The following is a 27,431-nucleotide window of genomic DNA, read 5'->3' on the forward strand; positions in this document are numbered from 1 at the left end:
TTAGGTTAAGCAGGACTTGGGAGTCCATCCAAATAATCAAGGTGGCTATCTTTGTCCAGGACATTTTAAAAATATTATTCCATGGTGAAAGGTCAAAGGCATAGAACTTGAAGCAGAAAATCAAAGTAAATACAACATTCTGGTAGGAAGATAATAAATGTAGAAAAAGCTTACTTCAAAGCAATGTTAATCTGTATTTGGTGTGTACCTCCCACAAATGAATTCATAAACAATTGCTGCATGAGTCTTCACTTTTATTACAAAAATGACGATAAGTTTGATCAAAATGAAAGCTTGCTCGCAAGTTTTACATGAATATGCTCGATACAGAGTCTCCCAAAACATACTCTGGTATTTCATTTCTTAAGGGGATGCTGACTTTCTCATTACACTTTCTCATTTATAATCTATTCCAAGGCAGAGCATGTTAATAGTTCATCTTTCTTGCAATTAGAGCCAAATTTCCAAGTATAACTGAAACACAGAGACAACCTTAGCATTTGAGGTTAAAAATCTTTCTTTTAAATCTGTTTTTAAGGAGATAAAATTCTCAATAACCAGCCCTTATTTTTTTTCCCAGAATCTTGTAACTGACATGATTTGCAGTCAGTCTTTTTCCCTACACTTAAGGCTACAAATCTCTTGCGTGAGCTGCAAAAGAATTCTAGACCACTTAAGTAAATAAAATAAAAATTAAAAAAAATAGTTCTCCAATAAAAAGTAAATTTTAAAAATGGTAGGAAAGTTTCTATGGTACACTACTAATTGACATTTTCTACTATTACCTAAACAAATGTTACACAGAAACTGGGAAGACAAATTATCAAATACAACAAGTTTATGCTATGTTTACATCCTTCAAAAAAAATAATTCCACATTTCTCATATAACCAATCTGAAATTTACATTTTTTCCATCAGGTTGGAGGTGGAGGATAATACTGTCCATAATTCCAAGGATTCTGATAATTATACTGAAAAGGTAAAAGTAAATATGTCAGCATACTAGAATTACAGCTATGTTCCACATATAAAATTAAGCTGTTGAAATTCCACCACTAAATCACAAAAGGAAATATACAATATAGACCTACAACAAAGAATAAATTATGTAGACTTACCTGATACCAGGCACTGTAATTATATGCAGCTTGATTTGCCTGTAAATCCCCATCAATGATTTGTGCTGATGACATATCTTCTGTGTGTGCTTTCTTTTCTTCTGGTTCTTCTGAACTATATAAAAAGCCAAAATAGAAACTTAAAATTCCCAGAGATAGGACCTTTCCTAGACAACTATACTGTGTACATTTGTCTTAGTTAATGCTTTCAACCATCTTCTGAGAGCAAGATACTATTCAGAAGGTAACCAGTCAGGGGGGAAAAAAAGCCTAGCTAGACAAGCTGTGGTAAACTGACTGAAGGCTAAGCCCAGTTTACCATTCGTTATGGAGCAATCTCTGAAACTTCTCCATCCTCAGAACTATCTAGATTAGCTGCCAAGAGCATAGATGGTACTGATCCCTGTCCTCAAAGGGTCAACAGTAGTCTGCCACTCCAAGTAATAGATTTCAGATTTTTCAACAAGGTAAAACCCCTTTCCAATCTGGCCTTTGACTTTTTAGCCTTCTTACTCTTGACAAATCTACAACTCTCCATTTCTACAGGGTGACCTCATGCTGAGAAATCACATGCTTAGTTCTTTCTTTATGCCAGAGGTGGCAAACTAGCCTAGAGTCTGGATGTGACCTGTGTTTCATTTGTCCTTGATGTTTAAAAAAGACTTGTAAATTGGGCATGGTGGCAAATGCCTTTAATCCTGACTAAGTAAAAACTAGAGATTGTCTACACAACATTCACGTTTCTGCATAACCTGTTACAGCTAAGCAGTTATGCTGTAGATGAACAAACTCTGCAGCACAAACTTATCTCCAATTCCTTATAGAAACACAACCCCACTGTGCTTGCCACCAGATTGCCCTAACTGTCACCCTAACTATACGGATTTCCTTAACTACAACCCTCAACTTAGGGCCAGTGGCCCAACTCTAGTCATCTTAATGGTTTTCCAACTCTCAGTCTCATCTCCAGGTTCAATGGAATCCTCATTTTGGGCCTTGGAGAGTGGTAGGCTGAAGGCAGTCTTCATACTTGCTTCTAAGCTCAACCATTCAAGTTCTATGCCTTTGACTTTTCACCATGGAATAAAAGTACATGTTTTAAAGGGAATTTTCATATTGAAATGTTTTAAGCATCCCTTCCTGATTTACCAGGAAATTACATACCCATTTTCAGCTTTCCTTTTTAAGGAATCCTGTTCCTTTAGGAGTGTTTGATGTTCATCATATGCATTCAGAAGCCTGAAGAGGAAGAAAAACAAAATCCTTTGGGATGTATAAAACATTTTTTAGAAAGATTTAAGTATTTCTACATAAGAAAACAACTTATATAAATTTGTAACTGGGCTGTTTGTCTTGTCTTTTTTTTTTTTTTTTTTTTTTGGTTTTTCGAGACAGGGTTTCTCTTGTGTAGCTTTGCGCCTTTCCTGGAACTCACTTGGTAGCCCAGGCTGACCTCAAACTCACAGAGATCCGCCTGCCTCTGCCTCCCGAGTGCTGGGATTAAAGGCGTGTGCCACCACCGCCCGGCTGTCTTGTCTTTTAAGACTTAAATCTTAGTTCTGATATCCAGATGCTCCATACCTACATGTTTAACAGCATACATAGTACCTTTCACTGAACCAGTAGTTTGTTTGGATATTACTACCAAATCAAAATGAAAGCTCATTTCATTTTGTAGGTGCCAATCCTAAGAATTTGCTGTTTACTGCTGATAGGACAACCTCTGAACTGCATCAAGATCCTAGTTCTGGCCAGGTGTGGTACGCATGCTATTAACCCTAACACTCAGAAGGCAGATAGATCTCTGAATTCAAGGCCAGGTAGGGCTCTCTCCGATTTAAAAACAAAACAACCCTACTTGGTTCTGGAGAGGTAGGTTCAATGGGTCAGTGCAGTGGTTCTCAACCTTTCCAGTGCTTCAACCCTTTAATACAGTTCCTCATGTTGTGGTGACCCCAACAATCAAATTATTTTCATTGCTAAATTAATTTTGCTACTGTTATGAATCGTAAAGATCTGATACGCCGAATATTTGATATGTGACCCTGAAAAGGGGTTGAGAACCACTGGGTCAGTGGGTAAAGTACTTAACTACCATGTACCAGGCCTTGGATTCAATACTGAGAGTACGTCACATACTATTCCACTCATGCACATTACTGTTAACGTATTCTGTTACCATCGCTGTGTTTCTCTTCTTCATCAGAATCCAATAGGAACTAAATGAAACTACCTCTTCTAGGAAGCATGACAAATCTATTTTTATCCATACAGATCAAGCATATGTCATTCCATATACTTTTGTAGAACACGAGAATCATACTATCCTAATGAAAAGCTAGCATTACATAAAGTAAGTTTTTCTGTATACCTTCTTCAGTGTAAAACACTGACTAGAGTATTCAAGGTAGTTAAGAGCAGAAACTATGAAATAGGGTCTAATTTCATCCTCCTAATACATGACTTGAAAAACTTGGGTATCTGAGTGAGCCTCTCTCTACTGACTAAAACAACAGTACCTGTATCCATTTCAATGGCTGATTGTTATACTATATAAATACAAAATATTTAGCATGATTTCAAGAACTGAAATACTAGCTGTGTCAAGCTGTAAACTTACCATCAAAAACATGCACACATATGTAGACACTCAAGTTTAGAGTGGTTTCAGTGGGAATCATTGTAAATCATATCAGCAAAGGCACATACATGCCTATTAGGCACTGGGATATTTACTTACTAGCAAGAGAGAAAGACTGGAACTTTACCAATGTTCTAAGCAGTATTTCTACTTTCCAGGTTACCAGATTTAAATCTAAAGTTTAGATCTTATCCTCCCCTTCCCCCAAATCTACAGCAAAACCTTACATCGCCCTCAACTTGTAGCCTTTTATGATTCAGGAGGATGAGTCCAGTGAGCAAGATCTGTGTGACCACATCTACCTTCTGGCATTCCTTTTCCAGACGAATCCTATCTTAGCCCTGTGCATGTTGCTGAGGACTGAATTCAGTGCCTTATACATGACACATACTCCACCACTGAGCTTTACATCAACTACAGCCACCCCACCACTCATGTGTCTCATAGTTCAGTTTCTATCTCATGTCTCTTTTTGCGGGGCCCACCTGGTGGAAGGAGAGAACTGAGGGCTACAAACTGTCTTCTAACCAGAGCATATGCATACACAAATAACACTGATTTAAAAGAGGAAAAGGGTTTTGAAGAGATGATAAAGCTTAAGTCCTATTAAGCTTACACACATTTACAAAACTGAATTTACCTCCACTTGTCTCTGAAGGAAAAGTAGCCTTAACAAACACTTTTAAATTTAGCATTATATCCAACAAGGTAGTTCAGCACCTAACTTAACCCAAACCTGGTGACCTGAGTCTAATCCCTAGCACCCAGGAAAAAGTAAGAGAAAACCCAATGAAGTTGTCTTCTGACCTCCCCACATACAGTTTGGAACACATGCACTCTCTCCCATACATATACATCATATATATAATAAGAAAAATATCTTAAAATAAATTTAGCAATGTATTAATGTAACCATCAAATAAACTATCATCACAAATTAACAATGCTTATATTCCATTAAAAAATGATGAATTTAAGATCTTACTTATTAACATCTGAACCAAAATCTTCAAGGAATTCCACTTTTCTCTGAGAAAATGTAATTCTCATTTTAATAGGCAATGAACCATGAATGGCCTTGTCAAAGCAATTGAGGATACTTTCTTCATTTTGTTTGAGATCACAACTGTATTCCATTTCAAGTAAATTGAGGTATAACTTTGTGTTCTCCTGAGTAAAAAGCAGTACGAATTAATAACATTCCTACAATATTTTAATTAAAGTATAAATGTTTAAGATTAAAATATAACTCATGTCAATGTTTTCAGCATGTATATAATGAAGTGAAACATATTCTTCAGGACATATTTTTTCCCTGTCCTGTTGCACAGCAGACAAGTACTCTGTCACTGGGTCACAATCCCTGTGCTTCTTTAGCAACACTGCTGGGCTGTGACACTACTCTATTATTCCTGCACTGTGCAGTATGTTGTTACATGCTAACCAATTAAAGCTCAATATCCTATGTTAGTTAGCTGGACTTTGCCTAGCATGGAAATTAAAATACAAAAAGATAATCTGTATATTACACCTCTACTTGGGACTATAAATACTTTAATTACAAACTTGTATCTTCAACAGGCCCAATACAGCTTAAAATCTACAAAATGAAACACTTCCAATATACTAGCTTTTAGTAACTCTTATATAATAGGAACTTTTTTTGGGTTTTTTTCTTTTTGTGTGTGTGGTTTTTCTAGACAGGGTTTCTCTGTGTAACAGCTCTGGCTGTGCAATGTAACTTGCTTTGTAGACCAGGCTGGCCTCGAATTCATAAAGATCATCTGCCTCTGCCTCCTGCATGCTACGATTAAAGATGTGCACCACCACCACCTGGTAAAAAATAACTTCTGCAAAAGAAAATCACTATACTACTTTGTTTGATACTGTTATACTTTTGTTCCTAAAGGCTTCTCCCAGGTTCTTTATTATATTTAACAATCATTAAGTTTCTAAAATTTCTAAAAGTTAATTACAAAGGCCACAATATTTACAATTTTAACTCAGTAATCATAATTTTCTCAAACTTTAAATTCAAAGTAATTAGGAAAAAATGTTAAAAATGGCAATATCAGTTTAGAGGGACTGTTGTCCTCATTTAGTAATAAAATATATTACTGTATAGACCAAGTCTTTCATCATGGTTGCCAAAGTGAAGAAGTACTGGCTTTTTATGGCAGATGTTTAAAACATGCGTACCTTATCTCTTTCGATTGCTTCCAAAAGTACCTTTCTTGATTTTGGAAGATTTTTTTGTATTTTGAAAAGATGCCGGGCTAGTTTAATAGCATAAAATGATGACTCGTTATTTGACTTGGCATTCTTTATAGCATCTTGAAGCAAATGTTCAGCTTCGTCCATATTTCCATGCCGTCGTTCTAAACTTACTCTTCTCAATCGAACCATTGCCAGTCCTAGAACACATTCTTCAAACGTTCTCAAGATAGTCCTGGCTTCGTTAATGTTCCCTAAAACAGTAATTCAATGTTTATACTTTTGTCTAAATTTCCAAAATACACTCTACATCACTTTTGTTTAAATTTCCGAAACAGACTTGATATCAAGAACTGAAAAACATTAGCCCACAGACTAAATCTAGCTCTCTATTTAGGGGGTTTCGGGGTTGTTAAGTAGCCATGCTTATTTTGTACTGTCTATGGCTGATCTTAGATATGATATGGCAAGGTTGAATTGTTAAAGAAACAACATAGCTTTTATAGAAGTAATTAATCAAATTCTTCTTTATACATCCCTCAGTGGATTAATTCCATACTGACAAAGTGCTAAAGTATCATTGAGGAGCTGGAGATAAGATTCAGCATTTAGGAGCACCAGGCTCACTTCTCAGCACCCACAACCATCTGTTAAGCACAGTCCCAGAGGAATCCATGCCCTCTTCTGGTCTTTGTAAACACTTAAGCACAGATATGCATACAGGTAAAACAACCACTCATTCACATAAAATAAATTAAAATAAATCAACTGAACATTTTCCTTCTTACCCTGCTGTTCCTCAAAAGCTGCCCAAAGCATATGTGCCATGGGTTTCTTTGGAAGATGAACAGTACAAGCTCTGCTGAAGACATGCCTTACTCCTTCAATGCTATGGTTTTCCATGTACTTGGCATACTACATACAGAAAAGAGGAAATACTGGAATAATTTACAGTTGAACACGTGATTAAATATGTGACAGAACGATAAAATTCTATTTGTAAACCCATTCAGCACCTTTATTGAACCACTAGACTAGTTTCTGTAAGGAAGGACGAAGAGAGGCAACGAGGTTGGCATATGCAGCAGTCAAATCTGGTTGCAAGCAGACCATCTCCTAATGCAACAGATATAGTTATATGAACAACATTCAACAGAAGTACAAAAAAGGTTAGTCACTAGATCAATGTTTATAATATATTCAAGTTAAACACTATGTCATTTTCTTACCTTAATCCAAAACTCCTCATAGAGGGCACAAGATATGACACATCTTTCAAAGAGAACCACAACTCTTTCATGAGTCCCATTTTCAATTTCGAATTCTAAGTATTCTTTCCAGTTTTTTAGTTGGGCCTTTTCCAAAGGTTTCACATGAAAATAAGGTCTTTTAATCTGCAAAAAACAAAAAACCATTGTATGGCAATAAAAGTAAACCAAAGTCAAAATATTAAGTACAATTATATAAATAATTTTAATTACAAAGAATAAAATTTTAAATTCATTACTAATTGTTCAGGGTGGAGGGAGCTTGAGATAGTCTCTGTAGACCAGGCTAACCTCAAACTCCCAGAGATCCGTTTGCCTCTGTCTCCTAAGTGCTGGCATTAAAGGCTTATGACACTACACCTGGCATAAAAGTTTTTTAATTAAAATTATTCAACCTCCATGAGTTTGACAATGGAAAAGAACATATCTTCCATTTATTCAGTCTTTTCAAACAATATGTATTTTATTTTACTTAAATGTATGTGCACCCATATACAATACTTGCATGCAGGTACGGGTGCCCAGAGTCCAGAGTGTGTGGATCCTCTGAACTGCACTGACATTTCTGAGCCCTCCCACAACATGGGAGCTAGGAACCAAACTCGGATCCTCTAAAAGAGCAGCAAGCACACCACTGTATCATCATGTGCCAGTCCTAGTTAGTCATTTTTATAATAGTGAAAATTTGATTCTTTATTACTTATTTTTAAATTGATCCGTTTTAACATAGTTATATATGGATAGAAATGAGAGTAGACAAGGAGACCATTAAAAGAACTACTCTTTATTTTGATTACTAAGGTAAACTATATTGTGCATTTACCAAAACTATTTTACAGCCAGACACAACACAATAGACATGTAACTCCATTCACAGGCTAAGCCATGATAGGGTAATTAACAAAAACAAAGCTATATTAAATTTAAGCCTAGGGCTACGGAAGCTAAACTGCAGGTGAGTTAAGTAGGGTAAGAAGAACTGAAGAGGAAAGGCGAGAAAAATATAATCAAGTTGACTCTGCTGATGGCAGTACATATCCATGAACTAATATACTTCAAATAGGCAAACTGTTTGACATGTGACTTATACCTTACCAAATCAGTAAGAAAATAGTTAAATTTACAAGAAAAAATATTATTCACCTATAATGGATGGATTATGTATTATTTTTGAGATGGTGTTTGATAGAGCACAGGCTGGCATAAAACTTACTGGATAACTGAAGATTACTTTTAATATTTGAACTTTTTATCAATAGCTTCCAAGTGCTGAGTTATAAGATTTGGCACCAAATCTGGTCTAAATGTGGTGCTGGGATCAAACACAGAGATTCATGCTTGTTAGGCAGGTAGTCTACAAACTGAGCTTGATACCCAGCCCTTATAACGGCTGTTTTATCTATAAGGTATAACTCAATAATCAGGAATCTTGCATTTGAAATCTGAATGCAGTTAAGATTTTAAAACTGGTCATGGAAACTGTTAAATACAATTGAGAAGCATACCTTGAGTTATTACTTCTACAAACAGAAAGAAATATTAACAATGGTTACACTGCTATAAGAAGAAATCTTATTTTTAAATTTTGAAGACTTATAAAACAAAACACTTACACCTTCTTCAAATGTCCACCTCTTACTAACTTCATGCTCATTATAATTAAACATTTCTTGATGAATTTCAATGATTCTATGTCTCATGTTTTCTATTTCAGTAATTAGCTTGAAAAAAAAGAAAACAATCTTGTAAGTTACATACTGAAAATTCTCAACATCACACACTTGAAGTATCTTCTACAGACATTTCGTTCTTCAGTAGGGAGTTTTTAATTGTTAGGTGTCATTATTTTATATACAATTGTTTGCTTTGATTTTTGAGACAGGGCCTCTATACATATAACCTTGGCTATCCTAGAACTATATGGAGACAAGATTGTCCTAGAACTAACAGAGATCCACCTGACTCCGCCTCCCAAGTGCCATCATACCCAGCTTTAAGTATGATTTATAAAGAACTTCAAAAATCCAGTTTCTTATGTAATTTTTAACAAGGAGTAGACTACAGTGAAAGTAAAATACTTTTCTACACTAAGTCACTTCTAGTCTCACGGTGAGACTTTCTCCTTTAAATTCATACGTAAATCACACTGACGTCAAGGCCCCGAACTTACTGCCCTTCCACATATGCTACCTAGTTTCTTGTGCACTGAACATAAGATTAAAAAGCTTACCTTTGCTGGGTCAGTTATGTCTTCAATTCCTGATGGAAGGTCATCACCAGGAGGTCCATCATCACCACTGTGTCCATTTACAGAAGCTAATTCCCTTCTCAACTGAATGAACTGTTCACCAGTTAAAAGATCTCTAGGCAAGTTATTCTGTACATGTTCTTTAAATCTGAAGGAAAAATTAAAAACCACATGTCAGGTACCTGCTACATATTATTCCTTCAAGTAAGCAGAGAAACAAATCAGAATATCCTAACATTTTTCTTATTCTGTATTAAAATCCTACCACTTAATATATATGTATATGTATGTATTTAGTTTCCACTCGGTCTTTGCAGTGGAATATAGAGAACAGATACACAAATTCCAACTCTAGTATTCTCTATGATTATTGGATTTTTCTCTTCTCCCAATCTTAATCTATAAAACAACAGATCTACTTTGCAAATTTAAATAATACATAGCTAATTCACATTAAAGTGATCATGAAATGTTTACATTATCATCCTACCTACCAATTACTCCTCCATACATTTCTGTTTAACAACCTAATGACACAGGCTTCCTTAAGGTCACCAGTTACCATACATGCAAGATCAACAGATATTTGTTCTCCAGTACACCCTCTATCTTCAACATTTGAGTCTGCTAACCATGCTTTCTTACTTTTAGAATCTTCTTCACAGCTTGGTTTGTGAGGTACCACTTTCTTGGTTTTCCTCCAAGTCACTTTCTGATTGCTGCTTGATTCTCTCTCTCAGGTCCCAATTATTACCTGCCCTTAAGGTTATGTTCCCAGGAATTCTCTTTTAGTCTTACATTTTTATACACGTTCTGGCTAAAGTCATTAACAGAGCTTGAAGTAATTACTATATCAATAAAACTCAAAACTATAACAAAAGTCCAAAATTTTTAAATTGCAGATTACTATATCCAATTGCCAAAAGTCTACAGAAAAAGAAAATGTATTTTTTTATATAAACATAAACTAGTTTCAAACTAATGTATAAAAACTTAAACTGTCTTTTGAGAAACTGACTCACTAGCTGACACTGGCCTGAAACTCAAAATCTTTACTTCCATCATGGATTATAGGTCATGTACCATCACATCCAGCTAACACATTTTTAAGAAAATGTCATTTCACTATTCTATCTAAACATACTATTTCATACACCCCAAATTTTAACTGGAACCACCAAAAAAGAGCTCAAGTATCTTCCATCTTGATTTTAACATGGAATCTCCTATACTATATTTATTTATTGGGCTGTTTGTTTTTTGAGACAAGGTCTGTCTATAGCCATGGCTGGCTTGGAACTCTATGATCTGCCTATCTCTACCTCTCCAGTACTGAGGCTAAAGGCATGTCTCACCAGGCCTGCCAGGCTGTCTAGAACTCACTATATACCTGAGGTTGGCTAAGAAATGATCTCCCTCTCCCCACCACCAAGTGCTATCTCTCAGTCTTTCCCAGTTAATCATTTACATCCATGGGATAACAGATCCTACTGATTCCATTTTCTAAATACATCTTTTTGACCTAACTTTTCACCTGAATAAAGGTGTCTTCCAACCTCAAGTCATATAATTTCCTTCCTCCAAAGTTAGTAAAAACATTAAAAACAAAACAGTGACATAAGCAGAATGTGGTTATGACATATGCCTTTTAATCCCAGCATTAGGGAGGCAGAGGCAATCCAGTACTAGAAGGCAGATAGTAGGATTCCCCAGGGCTCGCTGGCCAGCTAGCCTAGCCAACAGATGACCTGGAAATCAGTGTGAAACCCTGTCTCGGAAAAGTAAGGTAAAGGGTGATGAAGAAAAACACAGGAGAGCTGGAGAACACTGGCTGCTTGCTCTTCCAAAGGACCCAGGTTAGACTCCCAGCATCCTAACTGTACTTCCAGTTCCATAGGCATCAGGAACCTATGTGGTACATAGACATACATGCAGGCAAAATACACACATAAAATTAATTTCTAAAAGATACAAAAAGGCAGGACTTCAGCCTCTCAACCTCTGACAAGCACATACACATTTTCCCACCAACATGAAAATAATTAAATTAAAAACACTAATATTGATGAGTGTGGTAGTATATATATTTAATCCCAGCCTTAGGAGGCAGAGGCAGGTAGATCTTTGAGTTCAAGTCCAGCCTGGTATAAAGAATGAGTTCCAGGACAGCCAGAGCTACACAAAGAAACCTTGTCTCAAAAAACAAAAAATAAATCTAGCAGGATACTCATTTGAAAAAAGATTTGGAGGACTGAAAAGAGCTCATTAGTTAAAATAGCATGTACCACTGTCACAGAATATCAGAGTTCAGTCCCCAGCACCCATGCTAGTTGGCTCACAACCACCTAATTCCAATTCCAAGAGATCTGATGCCTTCTTCTGCACTCCACAGACAACTGTACTCATGTGCACCCTGCCAAGCCACATTTTTCTCTCTATATATATGTATGAAAGATTTGGAAGAACTGAGAATATAGCTCAGGGATAAATAAAAACTCAGAAAACACAGATTTCTTAAAAAAAAAAAAAAAGGGGGGGGGGCACCGTCTGAAGGGTCTTATCTCATTCCCAGATTTTTCTGTTTCCAGGTAATTGTGAAATAAGCAGCTTTGAAAACCAAGTCCATTCTGCTTCACCTAAGGCACTGAAGTAAACCCAAGTGACCATGGGCACCTTTAAAATTGCTGTTACATGAAAGGCAGAGGAGCTCATGATCCCTATCCCTGAAGAGCTATTCACAGTTAATGGTTTCTGGGGAAGTCAGTTTTCTTTAAGTATGGCTGGCCCCTGGTAGGTTGACCATACTCCAGTGGATGACTTCATATGCCACAAGTGTATGGGCTATATATTAAGAAAGAAAGAAAACAAACCAAAACAAAACCAAGCATTCGGTTGTGTGCACACACATACGCACACAAGACGCACGCACACATGCATGCACTACAGTTGAAAGGGGTAGGAGTGGCCGGGCGGTGGTGGCGCACGCCTTTAATCCCAGCACTCGGGAGGCAGAGCCAGGCGGATCTCTGTGAGTTCGAGGCCAGCCTGGACTACCAAGTGAGTTCCAGGAAAGGCGCAAAGCTACACAGAGAAACCCTGTCTCGAAAAACCAAAAAAGAAAAAGAAAAAGAAAAAAAAAAAAAAAGAAAGAAAGGGGTAGGAGTAATTAAGGGGTAAATATGATTGAAACACAATGCATGAAACTCTTAAAAATATGAAAATTTAAAAAGCAACTTTTCTAGTAGCAGAAAGCAAGTATTTCCTTGATTAAGGTCTTGTAAACATAAATGTCATTGCATTTTAGACAAGTAAGAATTAGTCTATAAAAAAGCCTTGTGGGGGCTGGAGAGATGGCTCAGCAGTTAAGAGCATTGGCTGCTCTTCCAGAGGCCCCAGGTTCAATTCCAGTACCCACACAGCAGCTCACAACTGTCTGTAACTCCAGTTCCAAGGGATCTCACACAGATACACATACAGGCAGAATACCAATGTACATAAAATAAAAATAAAACAAACAGATAAAATAACAAACTGTAAAGAAAAAAACCTTGTCTTTGGCCTTCATTTGCACAACATGCATATTTATCTTTTCTTTTTTTTTTTTTTGGTTTTTCGAGACAGGGTTTCTCCGTGTAGCTTTGCGCCTTTTCCTGGAACTCACTTGGTAGTCCAGGCTGGCCTCGAACTCACAGAGATCCGCCTGCCTCTGCCTCCCGAGTGCTGGGATTAAAGGCGTGCGCCACCACTGCCCGGCGGTCAACATGCATATTTATCAAACATTGCCAAATACCAAGTCTTGTTTTAATAATTTATTTCAGCAAGTGTATGCATAGCTCATTATCTCCTAGAAAGCTGTCTTTTTTAGCTCATCAATAATAAGAGACAAGAGACCAACCTACAATGTTTCTATTTATATTTTCTTCCTAGTTCCTATTCCTAACACACGTCCGTGTAACTTCTATTTTTAGATTTATATATAGTAGTTTACAAATATCTCATTACATTTACCTGTGTAATTCATAATACCATATACAAATTTCAACATATACTACTCATAAGAATTAACAAAAACCCACAAAATAGCTAGGTATGATTATATACACATGTAATCTCAGCACTTGAGACAGGAGACTCACAAGTTCAAGGCTAGCTGAGATAAAACAGTCTCAAAAGAAAACAACCCCACACAAAGTACATATGTTATGTACACACACTATAGAATTTAAAAAAAAAAAAACAGCAAAGACACAATCTCCTACTTATTTACTTTCTGGGTTCTGATCAGTGAGGATACCTTGCAGCAGGCAAAGACACGTGGAGCTGGACATGTGGCACACACCTGCAACCACAGGACTCGGGAAGCAGTGAGGAAGAGATGCAAGGTCAAGGCACATGGGTGCCACACAGTAAGTTCTAGGCCAGCTAGAGCTACCTACCTAGTAAGGCCTTATCTCAAAAGAAAAAGAAAACAAAACCAAAACTACACATGGAACCCAAGTACACAGAAATTTTTTAATAGTACAACGACCTTGAAAAGTTATAGTACTTATGACTTATAAACAAAAAATTCAGGGTGTAAAATTAAATGGAATTATACTTAATTTGAACAGAGACAAAAGAAGTTAACACCTACACTACAATCTCTGCTGTTCTGGATATGTTTGTGAACATCAGGAATATACATTTTGTAAATCATTAAGTTGTTAAAAACAAACAAACCAACAAAAAAAAGCAGCAGCAGCAGCAGCCAAATAAGATTAAGGTGTGTGTCTATAATTTCAGATTTTGGGATGCTGAGTTAGGATTAAAGACTCTAGGCCAGCCTGAGAAACACAGTAACACACTATCTCAAAAAATTAAATAATATGAAAAAAATAAGCACTTAATATTTGCCAAGCACCATATAAATTTAGTATTACAAATAATAATTTATTAAACTCTGTTTTCTCATTTCTTCACTGCTCTAAAGTACCTCAGCTATAAAATGGACAAAGAAAACTTTCTAAACAAAACTAGTAAATTATTATTTCATAAAATACAAGTGAAATGTCAAAGTTAAGGCATAAATTTTTATTTTCTAGAAAATTAGTTTCATCTACTAAAATCCTATACAGCATTTCAAAATAAACTGTAATGCTCAATATTGGGAACTGATCACCTAAATAAACAACCAAAGATATTTCAAAGAAAAGATCTTTCCACATACCTCTGAAAATGATGACTGTACAGCTGTGTTGGAATACCAAGAATCCGATCATACACAGCTGTAACTTCTCTCAGATTTCCCTGTTCATTTTCCCAGTTTATATACATTTCCCATAGTTTGTCAGATCGAAAATCTGTTCCTGCAGCTAGAACAGCATGCTCAAAAGTTCTGAAAAATTAAATTACTTTTAAGTTATCTTCTCCAAATAAAATCACTTCTAAATATTATTACTAAATTTAGAAAGTAATATTGAAATCAAAGTTATATTCAGTTGCTTCCTAGGCAAGCATGGATTTAAAAAGTAGAAGGAATCATAAAAGAATTGTTTAAAGGAAGAATAAGTGAGAAAAAACAAAGGGAAAAGATGAGTGTAATGCATACATTCCAAAGTAAGAGGAACATGATAGATGAAGTTATCTGTTATGTATTTGAAAAGTCCTTTAGGACAGAGAACAAAATTGAAGAATTCATAGACAAACTACCTCAATTCAAGGAATACTCCAGCAAAAATGACTGTAACAAGGGACTCAAATCATCATATAAACTAATGAGAAGTATACATAGAACTCTCAAAAGCATCTTTCAATTTTAAACTTTCATTGTGGAATCAAGTATTTTTTTACGCAAGAGATATCTGTTTAATTGCTAGATCTGACATTTAATAAACAAAACTTCATGACTTGGGAGATGGCTCATCAAGTTAAATGCTAACTACATAAATGAGGACTAGAGTTCAAATGTCCAGAACCCTTCTAAATACTAGGTGATGGGTATGGTAGCCTAGCCTTAATTCCAGCACTAGGAATGGAGACACAGGGGATCCCAATAACAAAAGTGGCAAGCTTTGGGTCCAACTGAGATCCCACTTCAGTGAATAAGTTGTCAAGTGACTGAGGAAAACACCTAAAAAGTCAGCTCTGGGATCCAACACATATACACCCAGTACACATGAAAATTAAAACAAAAAACACTTTTTGGTGCATAGTTTCAAAATAAACACCTTAAAAAAAAAAAAAAAATCAACCAAGGGCCAGTGAGTTTTCTCAACAGGTAAAGTCACTTGCTAGCAAGCCTGAGGACCTGAGTTCAATCCTCCAGACTCACTGGAAGAAGAGAACTAACTGACCTGTGGCATAAACCTCTCCCCACATACATATACGTAGATTTCAAATATTGTACAAAGTCAAATGAAAACAAAACAAACTAGGCTCTTTTACCCCAAACAGACCCCTAAATTATCTTATAATTTTAACACAATCTCAAATTTTAGGCAGAACAGAAAATTCAAATTCGAATTTTATTTAGTATTATAAGATACAAATATTTTTATATAAAGGTAATGCAGTTAAGCATTTCCTGAAATTATCATAAGAATTTGAGACATAGTTTCCTGGGCACCTGGCATAGGTATGGTATACATGCATGTGTGTAAAAAGCACTTATTCACACAAAATAAAAATATAAATTATTTTTTAAACAGATTAGTGTCCAAGAAAGAAAAAAACAGAAAAATGAATGTGTGAGAATTTAATGTATATAAAAGGAGGCATTTTTTTTCTAATTTATTTTCTCTTTTGGTTTTTGAAGACAGGGTTTCTCTATCTAACAGCTCTGGCTGTCATGGATCTCGCTCTGTAGACCAAGCTGGCCTTGAATTCAGAGATCCGCCTGCCTCTGCCTCCTGAGTGCTGGGATTAAAGGAGTGAGCAAAGCAGGCATTTTAAATCAACACAGACTGAACTATTTATCAAAGGGAAGGGTTAATGTGTATGTCACAACAGCTAGATGAATGACAGAAAAGTATTTAAAATTAAAAGTACAGGGCTTAAGAGATGGCTAGCAGTTAGGTTTGATTCTCAGCACACACAAGGTGGCTTAATCATCTGTAACTCTAGTTACAGGGGTGCCAACATCCTTTTATGGCCTCCACAGACACCAGGCACACACATGTTGCAAAGACACACATGCAAGCAAAAACACCCATATACATAAAATAATTCTTTAAATTAAAAATACAGAATTTATATATTCTTGGCAAGAAAGACAAAACTCAAGAATCCAATGCTTAATTTTTTTTTTTTTTTGCTTTTTTCGAGACAGGGTTTCTCTGTGTAGCTTTGCGCCTTTCCTGGAGCTCACTTGGTAGTCCAGGCTGGCCTCGAACTCACAGAGATCCGCCTGCCTCTGCCTCCCGAGTGCTGGGATTAAAGGCGTGCGCCACCACGCCCGGCCAATGCTTAATTTTTAAAGACAGGTCTCCTGATGTAGCCCTGGCTAGCTTGGACTCCACTATGTAGACCAGGCCTATTCCAAACTCACAGAGATCTGCCCACCCATGCTTCTAGAGTGTCAAGATTAAAGGCATGTGCCACCATTCATGACTGAGTATTTTAATACATTAAGAAAAAAAGTATAATAAAGACACTGAAAAAGTTTATTACTTTTCTTTTTTAGTATTTTTAGTATTTCTATTTATGTATGTATGTGTGTCTGTATGGGTATATGCAGGATCCAGAATACCGCACTGGATATCCTGAACCTGGATTTACAGATTGCTGAGACATCTGATATGGGTGCTGGAAACTAAACTTGGGTCCTCTAAAAAACACTAAGTGCTTTTAACCAGTAAGTCATTTTACCATGCAAAAAACAAAGTTTAAAGACATATTAGTACTGGAAGAAATGTTTACTATACAAAGATAAATTTAAAGTGTCCAAGTGTGCATGTGCAAGCAGATGCATGTTTATATGTAAGAAGAAAGATGTTACTTCCCTAGAACAATCTCAGTGAATCCAGAGAATTACCAGACACTGAGGAAACCTGGGGAAAGAATGACAACATAATAAAGGAAGAGGGTTAGCTGAAGGTCTGCTTAATCTTTGGTGGGGAAGCTTTAACTCTGACCAGCTGTGAGATTTCAGAACTTAGGTTTACATTCATCAGGCAGATCAGCTGCTCCTCCTCTGAAGAAATTGCTTAGTGTAAGCCTTAGACCAACAGGATTTCTTCAACAAAAACCTGAATGTCTTTTATTTTTTATTTCAGGTATGCTCTATGAAGAAGCTACTGGCTATACTTCTACAAGATGGGCATAAACAAGAAAGAAAAGTATCTATCAAACTTCAATCAACAGAGCCTGAAACCTAGGAATAAAGTGCAGACATTTCCTAGAACCATGGTGATGAGAAAACCCAAACTGTGTGGCAGAACTAGATGACAGCATGGAGTACAGACTGCAGAAGAAGAGAGACAGCTACACGAGGGTGAGGGAAACAGAAATAAGATCTACAGATTATCAACAGACCTATTTGGAAAGCTGTAAGAAAAGCCTTTTTTTAGACAAATGAGAAACATTGTTGAGTGAGAAGTAGTAACCCCAGGGAAAATACGACTATTAAAGATGAGTATGATAAAAAAATACTCAGACTCAAAATGACTAAAATACATATACATAATAAACAGATTAACTAAAGCCTATCCTATAGCTATATTGAAAAGGTAAGAAATGGGAATGCATGCATTCTTTTTAAAAGCAATAACTGCTCTAACCTGCTGAGCCATCTCTCCAACCCTAATACATGCATATTAAAGGAAAGTTGGGGTGGGTATGTGAAAAGGCCATGGAAAAGTGACTATTTCCATGAATTTGTGAGAGCGTAAAATTGATACCATTTTTGAGGACCATTTGATAAAATATCTTTGCAAACATGTTCTATTTTTAATGCATTCCATAAAATACACTCGGAGACATTTCTGCAGCACTATTTCCTATAATAAAAGTTTGGTCAAATAAAAATAGGACTTTAACATTGTATTTTTGCAAGTTAAAAGAATGTTTGGGAGAGATTATAAAACATCCTGTTAAAAACTTGAAGAATATGTAAAATTCACATACAAATTTGTATCTGGAGGCACAGACATTAACTGTGGGGCTGGAAAGATGGCTCACTTGCTGCTCTTCCAAAGAGCCCAGGTTTAATTCCCAGCACCAACATCGTAGCCCATAATTGTTGGTAACTCCCGTTTCAGGGGATCCAATGCCCTCTCTGGTCTCCTGGGCCACATCAGGCACACAGGTGATATACAGGCATACATGCAGACATGAAAAAAGAAAGCTAACCAACTGCCTTAGCCAAGCGGTGGTAGTACAGGCCTTTAATCCCAGCACTCAGGAGGAGACAGAAGGATCTCTAAATTTGAGGCTAGCTTGGTCTACAGAGAGAGTTCCAGGACAGCCAGGGATACAAAGAGAAACCCTATCTTAAAAAAAAAGGAAAGGAAAGAAAGAAAAGAAGCCGGGCGGTGGTGGCGCACGCCTTTAATCCCAGCACTCAGGAGGCAGAGGCAGGCGGATCTCTGTGAGTTTAAGGTCAGCCTGGACTACAGAGTTGAGTTCCAGGAAAGGCGCTAAGCTACACAGAGAAACCCTTGTCTCCAAAAACCAAAAGAAAAAAAAGACACTGACCACAAGTGAGCAAAATGTAAACTTGTAAACTAAGTTAAGGGGGTGTGGAAAAGAGGAAGATTGTATTTTTTTATGCAATAAAGCATAAGTTTATTTTATGTGCTGTTTTTTTTTTTTTTTTTTTTTTTTTTTTTTGGTTTTTCGAGACAGGGTTTCTCTGTGTAGCTTTGCGCCTTTCCTGGAGCTCACTTGGTAGCCCAGGCTGGCCTCGAACTCACAGAGATCCGCCTGGCTCTGCCTCCCGAGTGCTAGGATTAAAGGCGTGCGCCACCACCGCCCGGCTTATGTGCTGTTTTTTAAATAGTAGGAATGAAGCAAATAAATATTAATTTCCAGTTTAGCATTCATGAATAGTTTTCTTATCAACAAGTGAACACTCATCTAAGTATCTTAAAATACATTAAGTATCAAATATTTACCATACCCTCTTATTGTATTGTTCGTCTCAGGATCACCAGGGTCCAATGTTTCTTTTAAGAAGTTTATATAATGTATCCAAAGGTCAACACTAAGAGGTATTGCCTGAAGCCCCCGTCGATAAACCTAAGAAGAAAACAATAAACTGTACCTCAAATATTTAATTATTTCTTAAAAGAGAGGCAACACTGTGTTATCCGGTGAACCTTAGAAATACTAATTACTGGAATTTTGTTTAAATAATCTACCATTACCATTTGGGTGGAGGTTGGATAGAACATGGCAATGTTCTGATCCCCACGTGCAGAGTCTTGATCTTCAAAGCGCAGCAGTCCCTGCATTCTGACCGGGTTGTGTGGGCAGGCTTTGGGTTACAGACCATAGGGCACAGACCCATTAGAGCATCAATGACAGCGTCTGACCAAAAATGCAATAAGACGTAGCAAATGTGACTAGCAAACCAACTCTATTGTTTGGAAATTGAGAATCAAATGTAAGTGAGAGAAAAGCCCTGCCCTACTTGTTAAGCTGCAGTGTAATACAGAGGCTTGCACTGCAAAGCTTGACAAACTGTAGAGGTTAACGCACCTGCCAACAAAGAGAGACAATATTAGCTACAAATGCCACAATAGTGACAAATGCAAATAAAATACCCTATAAAAAATGTCTGATCATAAATGGTAGGTACTGCCAGCCAGAGAAAAAAGAGTGTTTGTTATTAATTGGCTTACAGTACCTAACAGAGAAAACTGTATTCATTGATGTACGCACCTCATCTGATTGTTTAATGTTGTCATGTCGCTTTTCAAGGTCTGCATACTTTTTCCAGTAACCATAGCAATACGGGTAGTGTATGAAAAATTTGTCAAATGCTTTCCTGGCAGCCATCAAGTGATTCTGATGAAAATAAAACAAAGTGTCTAAACATCTTAGAAGTTTTTATCAAAGAAAGAATAATTACTAACTTTGTCAAATAGCAGGGTAGCTTTTTTTCCCCTCAGAGCTGGGGATAAACCCAGGCTCTCACAGATGCTAGGCCAGTGTACTCCACCTTACTTAAGTGCACTCCCACATCCCCAAGGTAACTATTTCACTAATTTTACATATCCACACACAAACCTCAATTACTACACAATATTCAGCATTGTGTCTACGTACTTTACACAATGCATAATCCTATGTAATTTTCAAAGCTGAAATATATGCTTTTATCATTACTGAACTTAATCTGAAGATTATTTAAGAGATTAAACTTTAATTACAAAACAGAAAGGCTTGAATTGATACTACTGGATTATTCTATCCCTCTTACATACACCATTTAAATAGTTACTAACCTCCTGTTCTATGTACTGAAGCAAATATACCCAGCCTGTAAAATCCTGAGGATTAGTTTCTACTGTTTTCCAAAATTTCTCAAATTCTGGAGGGAAGTTTCCTTCTGTTTCTGTCACTGGAAGGTCCGCAGCACTTGCCATTTCATTTTCTTCTGTGGATGCATTCACGCTGGGAGAGCCATCAGGTGACTGTTCCATCTCCGTAACATTCATGATCTCAGTACTAAAATCTGGATGTTCTACCACTACCTCTGAGCTGTTGCCTGTGCTGCCATTATCAGAGTTTCTGTACTCATCCATGTGAGAATTTTGCATAGCTACTTATTTGGTCTTCAGTTAATGATCTGCAGAAACACACATACACACACAAAAGAGAAACAGATTCCAAATGCTAGTGAACTTATTGGTCATGACCAAACCTTTTTTTCTGTAGATTTATTTTTTCATTTTATGCACACGAATGCTTTGCCTGCATGCATGTATGTGCACCACGTACATGCCTAATCCCCAAGGTCAGAAGACAATGCTGGATCCCCTGGAACTAGAATTACAAATGGTATGAGACACCATGTGGGGGCTAGGTACTGAATCTGGATCTTCTGTGAGAACAGCAAGTGCTCTCAAACACTGACCCAGGTCTCCAACTCCACACTTTTTAAAGCCCTGTCTGCCTACTACAAATATAGATAGGAAAATTAGCACATTTTATTGATTTATTTGTCTACAAATAACAGAAATTCTATTGATAATATCTATCAATCCTCCTGTCAGTCTCCCAAGTACCTGGGATTACAAGCACGTGCTACAAGGCCAGAAATACCTGGCAATAGTTCAGGTGTACCCAACCTTTTGATACTGTAACATACCATTATCATCTACAAAGATAATGAGAACTCTGCAACTGAGTTAAACTCTCCATCCCCCCGCAAATTTAACTCATGCAATGTTTTAAGTAAGTCTACTTTGTTAGACTACTATTCTCATTCATAGCTATCCTCAGACACATATGGTCCTAAAGACCATACTCTGTACACATCTACAAGAAATTTATTTGCTCACATGATATTTCATCATGCCACCAAGAAGCTGGCATTGTGTTAGTACAGTGGTTTTCATCCTGTGGGTTGGGACCCCTTTGGGGGTTGAATGACCCTCTCACAGGGGTTATCTATTTGAAAACACAGATATTTACATTACGATTCTTTGTTTATGTATTTTTTTGGTATGAGTATTCCGCCATGTATGCCAGAGAGAGCTTCAGATCCCATTATAAATGGTTGTGAGCCACCATGTGGTTGCTGGGAATACACAGCCAGTGAGTGCTCTTAACCACTGAGCCATCTCTTCAGCCCTACATTACAATTCTTAACAGTAGCAAAATCAGTTATGAAGTAGCAAAAAAAATAATTTTATGGACGGGAGTCACCACAACATGAAAAACGGTATTAAAGGGTCACAGAATTAGGAGGGTTGAGAAGCACTGTGTTAGCAGCTTGCAATTGTCAATGTTGGCACTTAATTTTCTTGGCTAATCCCTATTGATTACTTCATAGATAGAAGTCATAGATAGATAGATAGATTAAAGAAATGTTCAAATTCAATTAGGAAGAAAATGATCAGCAGAAGCACACTAGTATACTGTCCTTTTTTAATGAGAAAAAGCAAAAGCTTTCCCAGAGCCTTACAACATTTATAGTATTCTAATCCCTTAACTGGAATTGGGTACACTGCTGCTTTGGACAAAATGACTTTTCTATTAGTAAAGATAATGTAAGAGGGATAGTGAATAGGTAACTCTTGTCCACTAGATATCACAGAATTTTTCAAGAAACATTCAGCATAACCCCAGATCCTTATTTTTTTTTTCTAGTATCTGCCCATATTTTTACACATACATGTGTACGCCTGAGTGCGTGGGTGCCTAAAATCAGAGAGGACACTGAATATGCTGGAACTTTAGTCAGTCAGCAGTGAGCCACACAACATGGGTGCTGGGAATCAAACTTGGTTCCCTTACAAGAGCAGCAAGCACTCTCATCCATATTGCTATTGTAATAATTACTATCTCTCCTATACATCAGTGTTTTTTTTTTCCAAACTAAAGACTGCTTCAAGATAGCTTCTGATTTCTTTCAACAGAAAAAAAAAAAAAAAAAAAAGCAAACAAAAAAACCCCAGAAAACACCCAAGTCAGGCAGGTGCAGTGTCACAAGCCTCTAACCTCAGCTTTTGTGAAATACTTGCAGTAAGATCAAGTGCTCTATAATGGGCAACAGAGGAAGGCCCTGACTGAAAAGGATAATCAACTGTAATCTCAGTACTCGGGAGACTCGACTGGGTTACATAAAGTCCAGCCAGCTTGAGCGATATAGAAGACCCTGTATTTGGGCTGCAGAGGTGGCTCAGTTATTTATAGCATCTACTGTTTTCATGGTGGGCTGCTCATAACTACCTTCAACTAGGCTGGGCAGTGGTGGTGTGCACCTTTAATCCCAGCACTTGGGAGGCAGAGGCAGGCAGATCTTTGTGAATTCCAGGCCAGCCTGGGCTATAGAGTGAGATCCAGGAAATGCACAAAATGCACAAAGTTACACACAGAAACCCTGTGGGGGGGGGGGGGGACGGACACACGGACGACTACCTTCAACTCCATCTCCAGGGGGTATCCCACACTTCTGGCCTCCATACCCACCTGCACTGACATACACATACCACTAGACACATACACACAGAGGGAAAAGTAAGAAAAAGAAAAGAGTATATATGTACATTAAGGGCATATGCTGAAATACACACACAATTCAACTCATATAGACATCTTCTATTTTGAGTGCAGTAAAAAAAAGTTAAAATACTGCACCGCTGTACTATTGGTACAGATGAACTAATCTTACTAGATTATTAAATTTAGGGAGAAGGGAGCTTTGTATCCCTAGAAACCTTTGAACAGATGACATATCCAGCCCTAACTTGGCAATATGTTATTCCTTAGACTAACAAAACTCTTCATTCCTACAACTCACCACATTAATGGTTTACTAAGCATACTTTCATATGCTATGACATTTTCTTATAAAATGATAGGGATTGCAGACTCAAATATGTAAGGTAAAAAAACTAAGTATATATTACATGGAAACACAATCCCTCTATACTGTAAATTCAATATTCATTTTATTTGGGGCCTATTAAACACTTGCCTAACAATCAGCATGCTATTTTAAAAATTAAAAGGAATTTTAGAAAATGACTTAAATGATGAAAACTCATTAAACACAGTGCATTTGACTTGACATCTTTTTTTTATATGCCCATGGAAGCACATAAAACACTATATATCATTGATTGTTACCATAAACCACGTAAGTAATATATATAAACTTAAGTCATTAGCTAGCTAGCAAGCTAGCTAGCTAGCTTTACAATCCACAAATTACTCCATGTCTCATCCACAGATGAGTCATCTGTGGCTGTTAGAAGAAGAGGGGTTATTATAACAAGTGGTTTTGGCAACCGGTTTTTAGAGACTAAGTAGGATGTTCACAGACAGACCTTGTTTCCTCATTTTAAACAATTATGTCTCAGAAATTGAACTTTGTTTATATATTTACAATGTCTGCATAATCTTCAGAGCTTATGTCTTACACAGAATTCCTTTTTGTTTTTGTTTGTTTGTTTTTTTGAGACAGGGTTTCTCTGTGTAGCTTTGCGCCTTTCCTGGAACTCACTTGGTAGACCAGGCTGGCCTCGAACTCACAGAGATCCACCTGCCTCTGCTTCCCAAGTGCTGGGATTAAAGGCGTGCGCCACCACCGCCCGGCAGGATTCTTATCACATAACAGAAGATTCTGCTTCTCCTTGAAAATGCACAAATCTGAATTTTATAACTTGATTCACAAAATCTCTTTTCCTCAATTCAACTCTAAGATACAAACAGCACCAACTATTGAGTCTTTAAAATGCAAAATGGCTCAGCAGGTAAAGGCACTAGCCACCAAGCCTCAGAGGGAACAGTGTAAGTTCCAAATTTTTAAATTCTAGAATGAGGTTATAAACATGAGGGGGGAGGAAGGGATTTAACAGCTGTTGCTCATTTTTCTCAAAAGCCTTAAAAGACGACCACGGCGCCCGAAGCACTTAAGTCCCAACCTAAGCCTTCTTGTACGCACCGTGCATTCTTAGCGTCCCCCTTTCCCCTTTCCGTTTCCAGCAGCTGCAAATTTTAAAGCATTTCCGAATACATTCCATTGGTTTTTCTAGTGCAAGTTCTTGAACAGAAGGCCATATCAGTATCAGGCCAAAAAGGGACATCTGAATCGGCAGAAAGCTACACAGTATCATCGCTGCATCACTACGAATACCTTCCACGGTACTGTGAGCTCCCAGGAGGAGTATTGATTAACTAAGAGACTGCGGGCTCCTGATCACCAGAGGCAAAAAAATCGACAGACGCAGGCTGTTTAAAAAGGGGTCTTTCACGTGTCTTTTCACATAGGCTCTTTCACATGTCCGTCCGTCCGTCCGTCCGTCCTTCTGCTGTCCCCCCACCCCCCAGCCCCAAACCGCTGGCCTACGGTATCGGTTTCTCAGTGACCCATGTCCTGGCCCTCAAGAGCCTCTCCACTTCCCGTCGTGCGGGCCACGCGGGGCCGCGGGTCCGGGGAGACACGGGGTGCAGCCCCCACGGCGAGCGGGCTCGCCAATGCAGGCGGAGGCTCGCTCCCGGCCCTCCCGCCGCAGCCCTCGGGAGAAGCGCCCGCCCGCCCGCCTGCCCGCCCGCGGCGCCCACCCCAGCCCGGCTCTTCCCAACAGGTGGGACCGGGAATCCCGGCAACGCGCAGCCAGCCCGGCGCCAGGGCGCACGCCAGGCCTCGAGGCTGACGGGCAGGCGAGGCCGCGGCCCGGTGCGGCCTGGGGCGCCGCAGGCCCTTCCCTTCCCGGGCGCCTCCCCCGCCGCCCGCTCCATGGGGCGCCCGCCCGCCCGGCCGCCCGTCCTCCACAGCTACCTCAACGATGGACGCCGCTCGCTGCCATGAGCCGAAGCCCGGGCCAACCTCGCCGAAGATGGGACGCCCAACGCCTCGCTCCGCGCAGCTCCCTCAGCCACCGCCGCCACCAGCGCCGCCGCCGCCGCCTCGTCGGGGGACACACGGCGCATGCGCCGGCGACTCGGGAGGCGCAGCGGTCACGTGGTGCTCGCCGCCTAGGCCCCGCCCTCCGTGGTCTCCGGCCGGGGATGGCTCTCCCTGCGGTCTGCGTTTCCAAAGACCTCCAGAGTGCGCTGCGCAAGTTCAGCCTCCCAGGAAACCCCTGACATACCGTCGTCATTCTTTTCCTAACTGCTCCACCTTTACCCTTAAAAATTTATCAGGAAACGGCCAGAAATTCAGCCTAAAACCTCCGAACGTCAAGACACTATGGTCATTGACTCAAGTATTCTGAATCTGCGTAGAAACCTCATGGGCTTGGGAGTTTGAGGCTCGCTCTCCTCTGGGCAGAGAGAGGCGGCTCTGTGTTGACGACCTTAGCAGCCCTCTTCGGTTGTATGTACTCTAGTCCTCACCTTTAAGTATCTTTTTAAAGTCCTGGCTTCTCCGGGTAAGACTGTAACAACTGCCAGGCGGTGGTGGCGCACGCCTTTAATCCCAGCACTCAGGAGGCAGAGCCAGGTGGATCTCTGTGAGTTCCAGGCCAGCCTGGGCTACCAAGTGAGTCCCAGGAAAGGCGCAAAGCTACACAGAGAAACCCTGTCTCGAAAAACCAAAGAAGAAGAGGAGGAGGAGGGGGGGGAGGAGGAAAAGAAGAAGACTAACAACTGAGCTAGCACACGTTTACTTACCACTCAGCAGTCTCCTGACTGGGGTTCAATAAAGTCACAACTGGATTTAAGTCCTTCTCTCTAGAATCAGACTCCAGGAAAAAAAAATTTTTTTAGGTTTTTTTTTCTAGTAGCTTTGCTCCTTTCCTGGATCTCGGTCTGTAGACCACGCTGGCCTCAAACTCACAGAGATCTGCCTGCCTCTGCCTCCCGAGTGCTGGGATTAAAGGGATTAAAGGCGTGCGCCATCACCGCCTGGCCAGAATTTTTTTTTTTTTTTAAATGGCTATTACTCACGGGGACTGGAGAGATGGCTCAGAGGTTAAGAGCACTGACTGCTCTTCCAAAGGTCCTGAGTTCAATTCCCAGCAACCACATGGTGGCTCACAACCATCTGTAATGAGATCTGATGCCCTCTTCTGGAGGGCAGGGGTACACGCTGTATACATAATAAATAAATAAATCTTAAAAAAAAAAAAGATGGCTATTACTCTGTTAGCTATAAATTACCTTGACTGCGCCTCTGCTCCCAAATAACCAATTCCTCCCCACATTCTGCGTTGCATTTCCATTGAATGATCACACCTTTCCCTTTGCCTCTTCATTGGGCAGTTTTGGAGTCTCTAAAACTCAGCAGCTTCTAAGTGTTTACCATCTGGAGGAGCAATGAAGAGAGGGCACTATATTAAGATGTAT

General features: G+C 38.7%; 1 protein-coding gene and 1 non-coding gene across 5 annotated transcripts; both read right to left on the reverse strand.

Moving 5' to 3' along the window:
* Positions 1-237: 237 nt before the first annotated feature.
* Prpf39 (pre-mRNA processing factor 39) lies at positions 238-26,274 on the reverse strand. Of its 4 annotated transcripts, XM_076550573.1 has the most exons (16): positions 25,924-26,057; positions 20,918-21,261; positions 20,352-20,477; positions 20,101-20,168; positions 19,835-19,997; positions 19,588-19,706; positions 14,698-14,865; positions 9,474-9,639; positions 8,857-8,964; positions 7,205-7,369; positions 6,764-6,890; positions 5,961-6,229; positions 4,747-4,931; positions 2,285-2,359; positions 1,121-1,235; positions 238-973 (listed from the first exon to the last, which is right to left on the reverse strand). In XM_076550573.1, exons 5-16 carry the CDS (start codon positions 19,919-19,921, stop codon positions 917-919), a joined length of 1,641 nt encoding a protein of 546 aa, XP_076406688.1. In that variant the 5' UTR covers positions 19,922-19,997; positions 20,101-20,168; positions 20,352-20,477; positions 20,918-21,261; positions 25,924-26,057; the 3' UTR covers positions 238-916. The 4 variants fall into 4 exon arrangements, with proteins under 4 accessions (XP_076406688.1, XP_076406689.1, XP_006986991.1 ...); XM_076550574.1 differs by lacking the exon at positions 20,101-20,168 and having other exon boundaries at positions 25,924-26,054; XM_006986929.4 differs by lacking the exons at positions 19,835-19,997; positions 20,101-20,168 and having other exon boundaries at positions 25,924-26,274.
* Positions 5,825-5,911, reverse strand: LOC121822624 (small nucleolar RNA SNORD127). The gene has a single exon (XR_006063799.1). It is a non-coding gene; the product is annotated as a small nucleolar RNA SNORD127 (small nucleolar RNA).
* Positions 26,275-27,431: the final 1,157 nt, after the last annotated feature.

Source organism: Peromyscus maniculatus, chromosome 14 (assembly GCF_049852395.1).
Source record: "Peromyscus maniculatus bairdii isolate BWxNUB_F1_BW_parent chromosome 14, HU_Pman_BW_mat_3.1, whole genome shotgun sequence".
Lineage (NCBI taxonomy): Eukaryota > Metazoa > Chordata > Mammalia > Rodentia > Cricetidae > Peromyscus > Peromyscus maniculatus.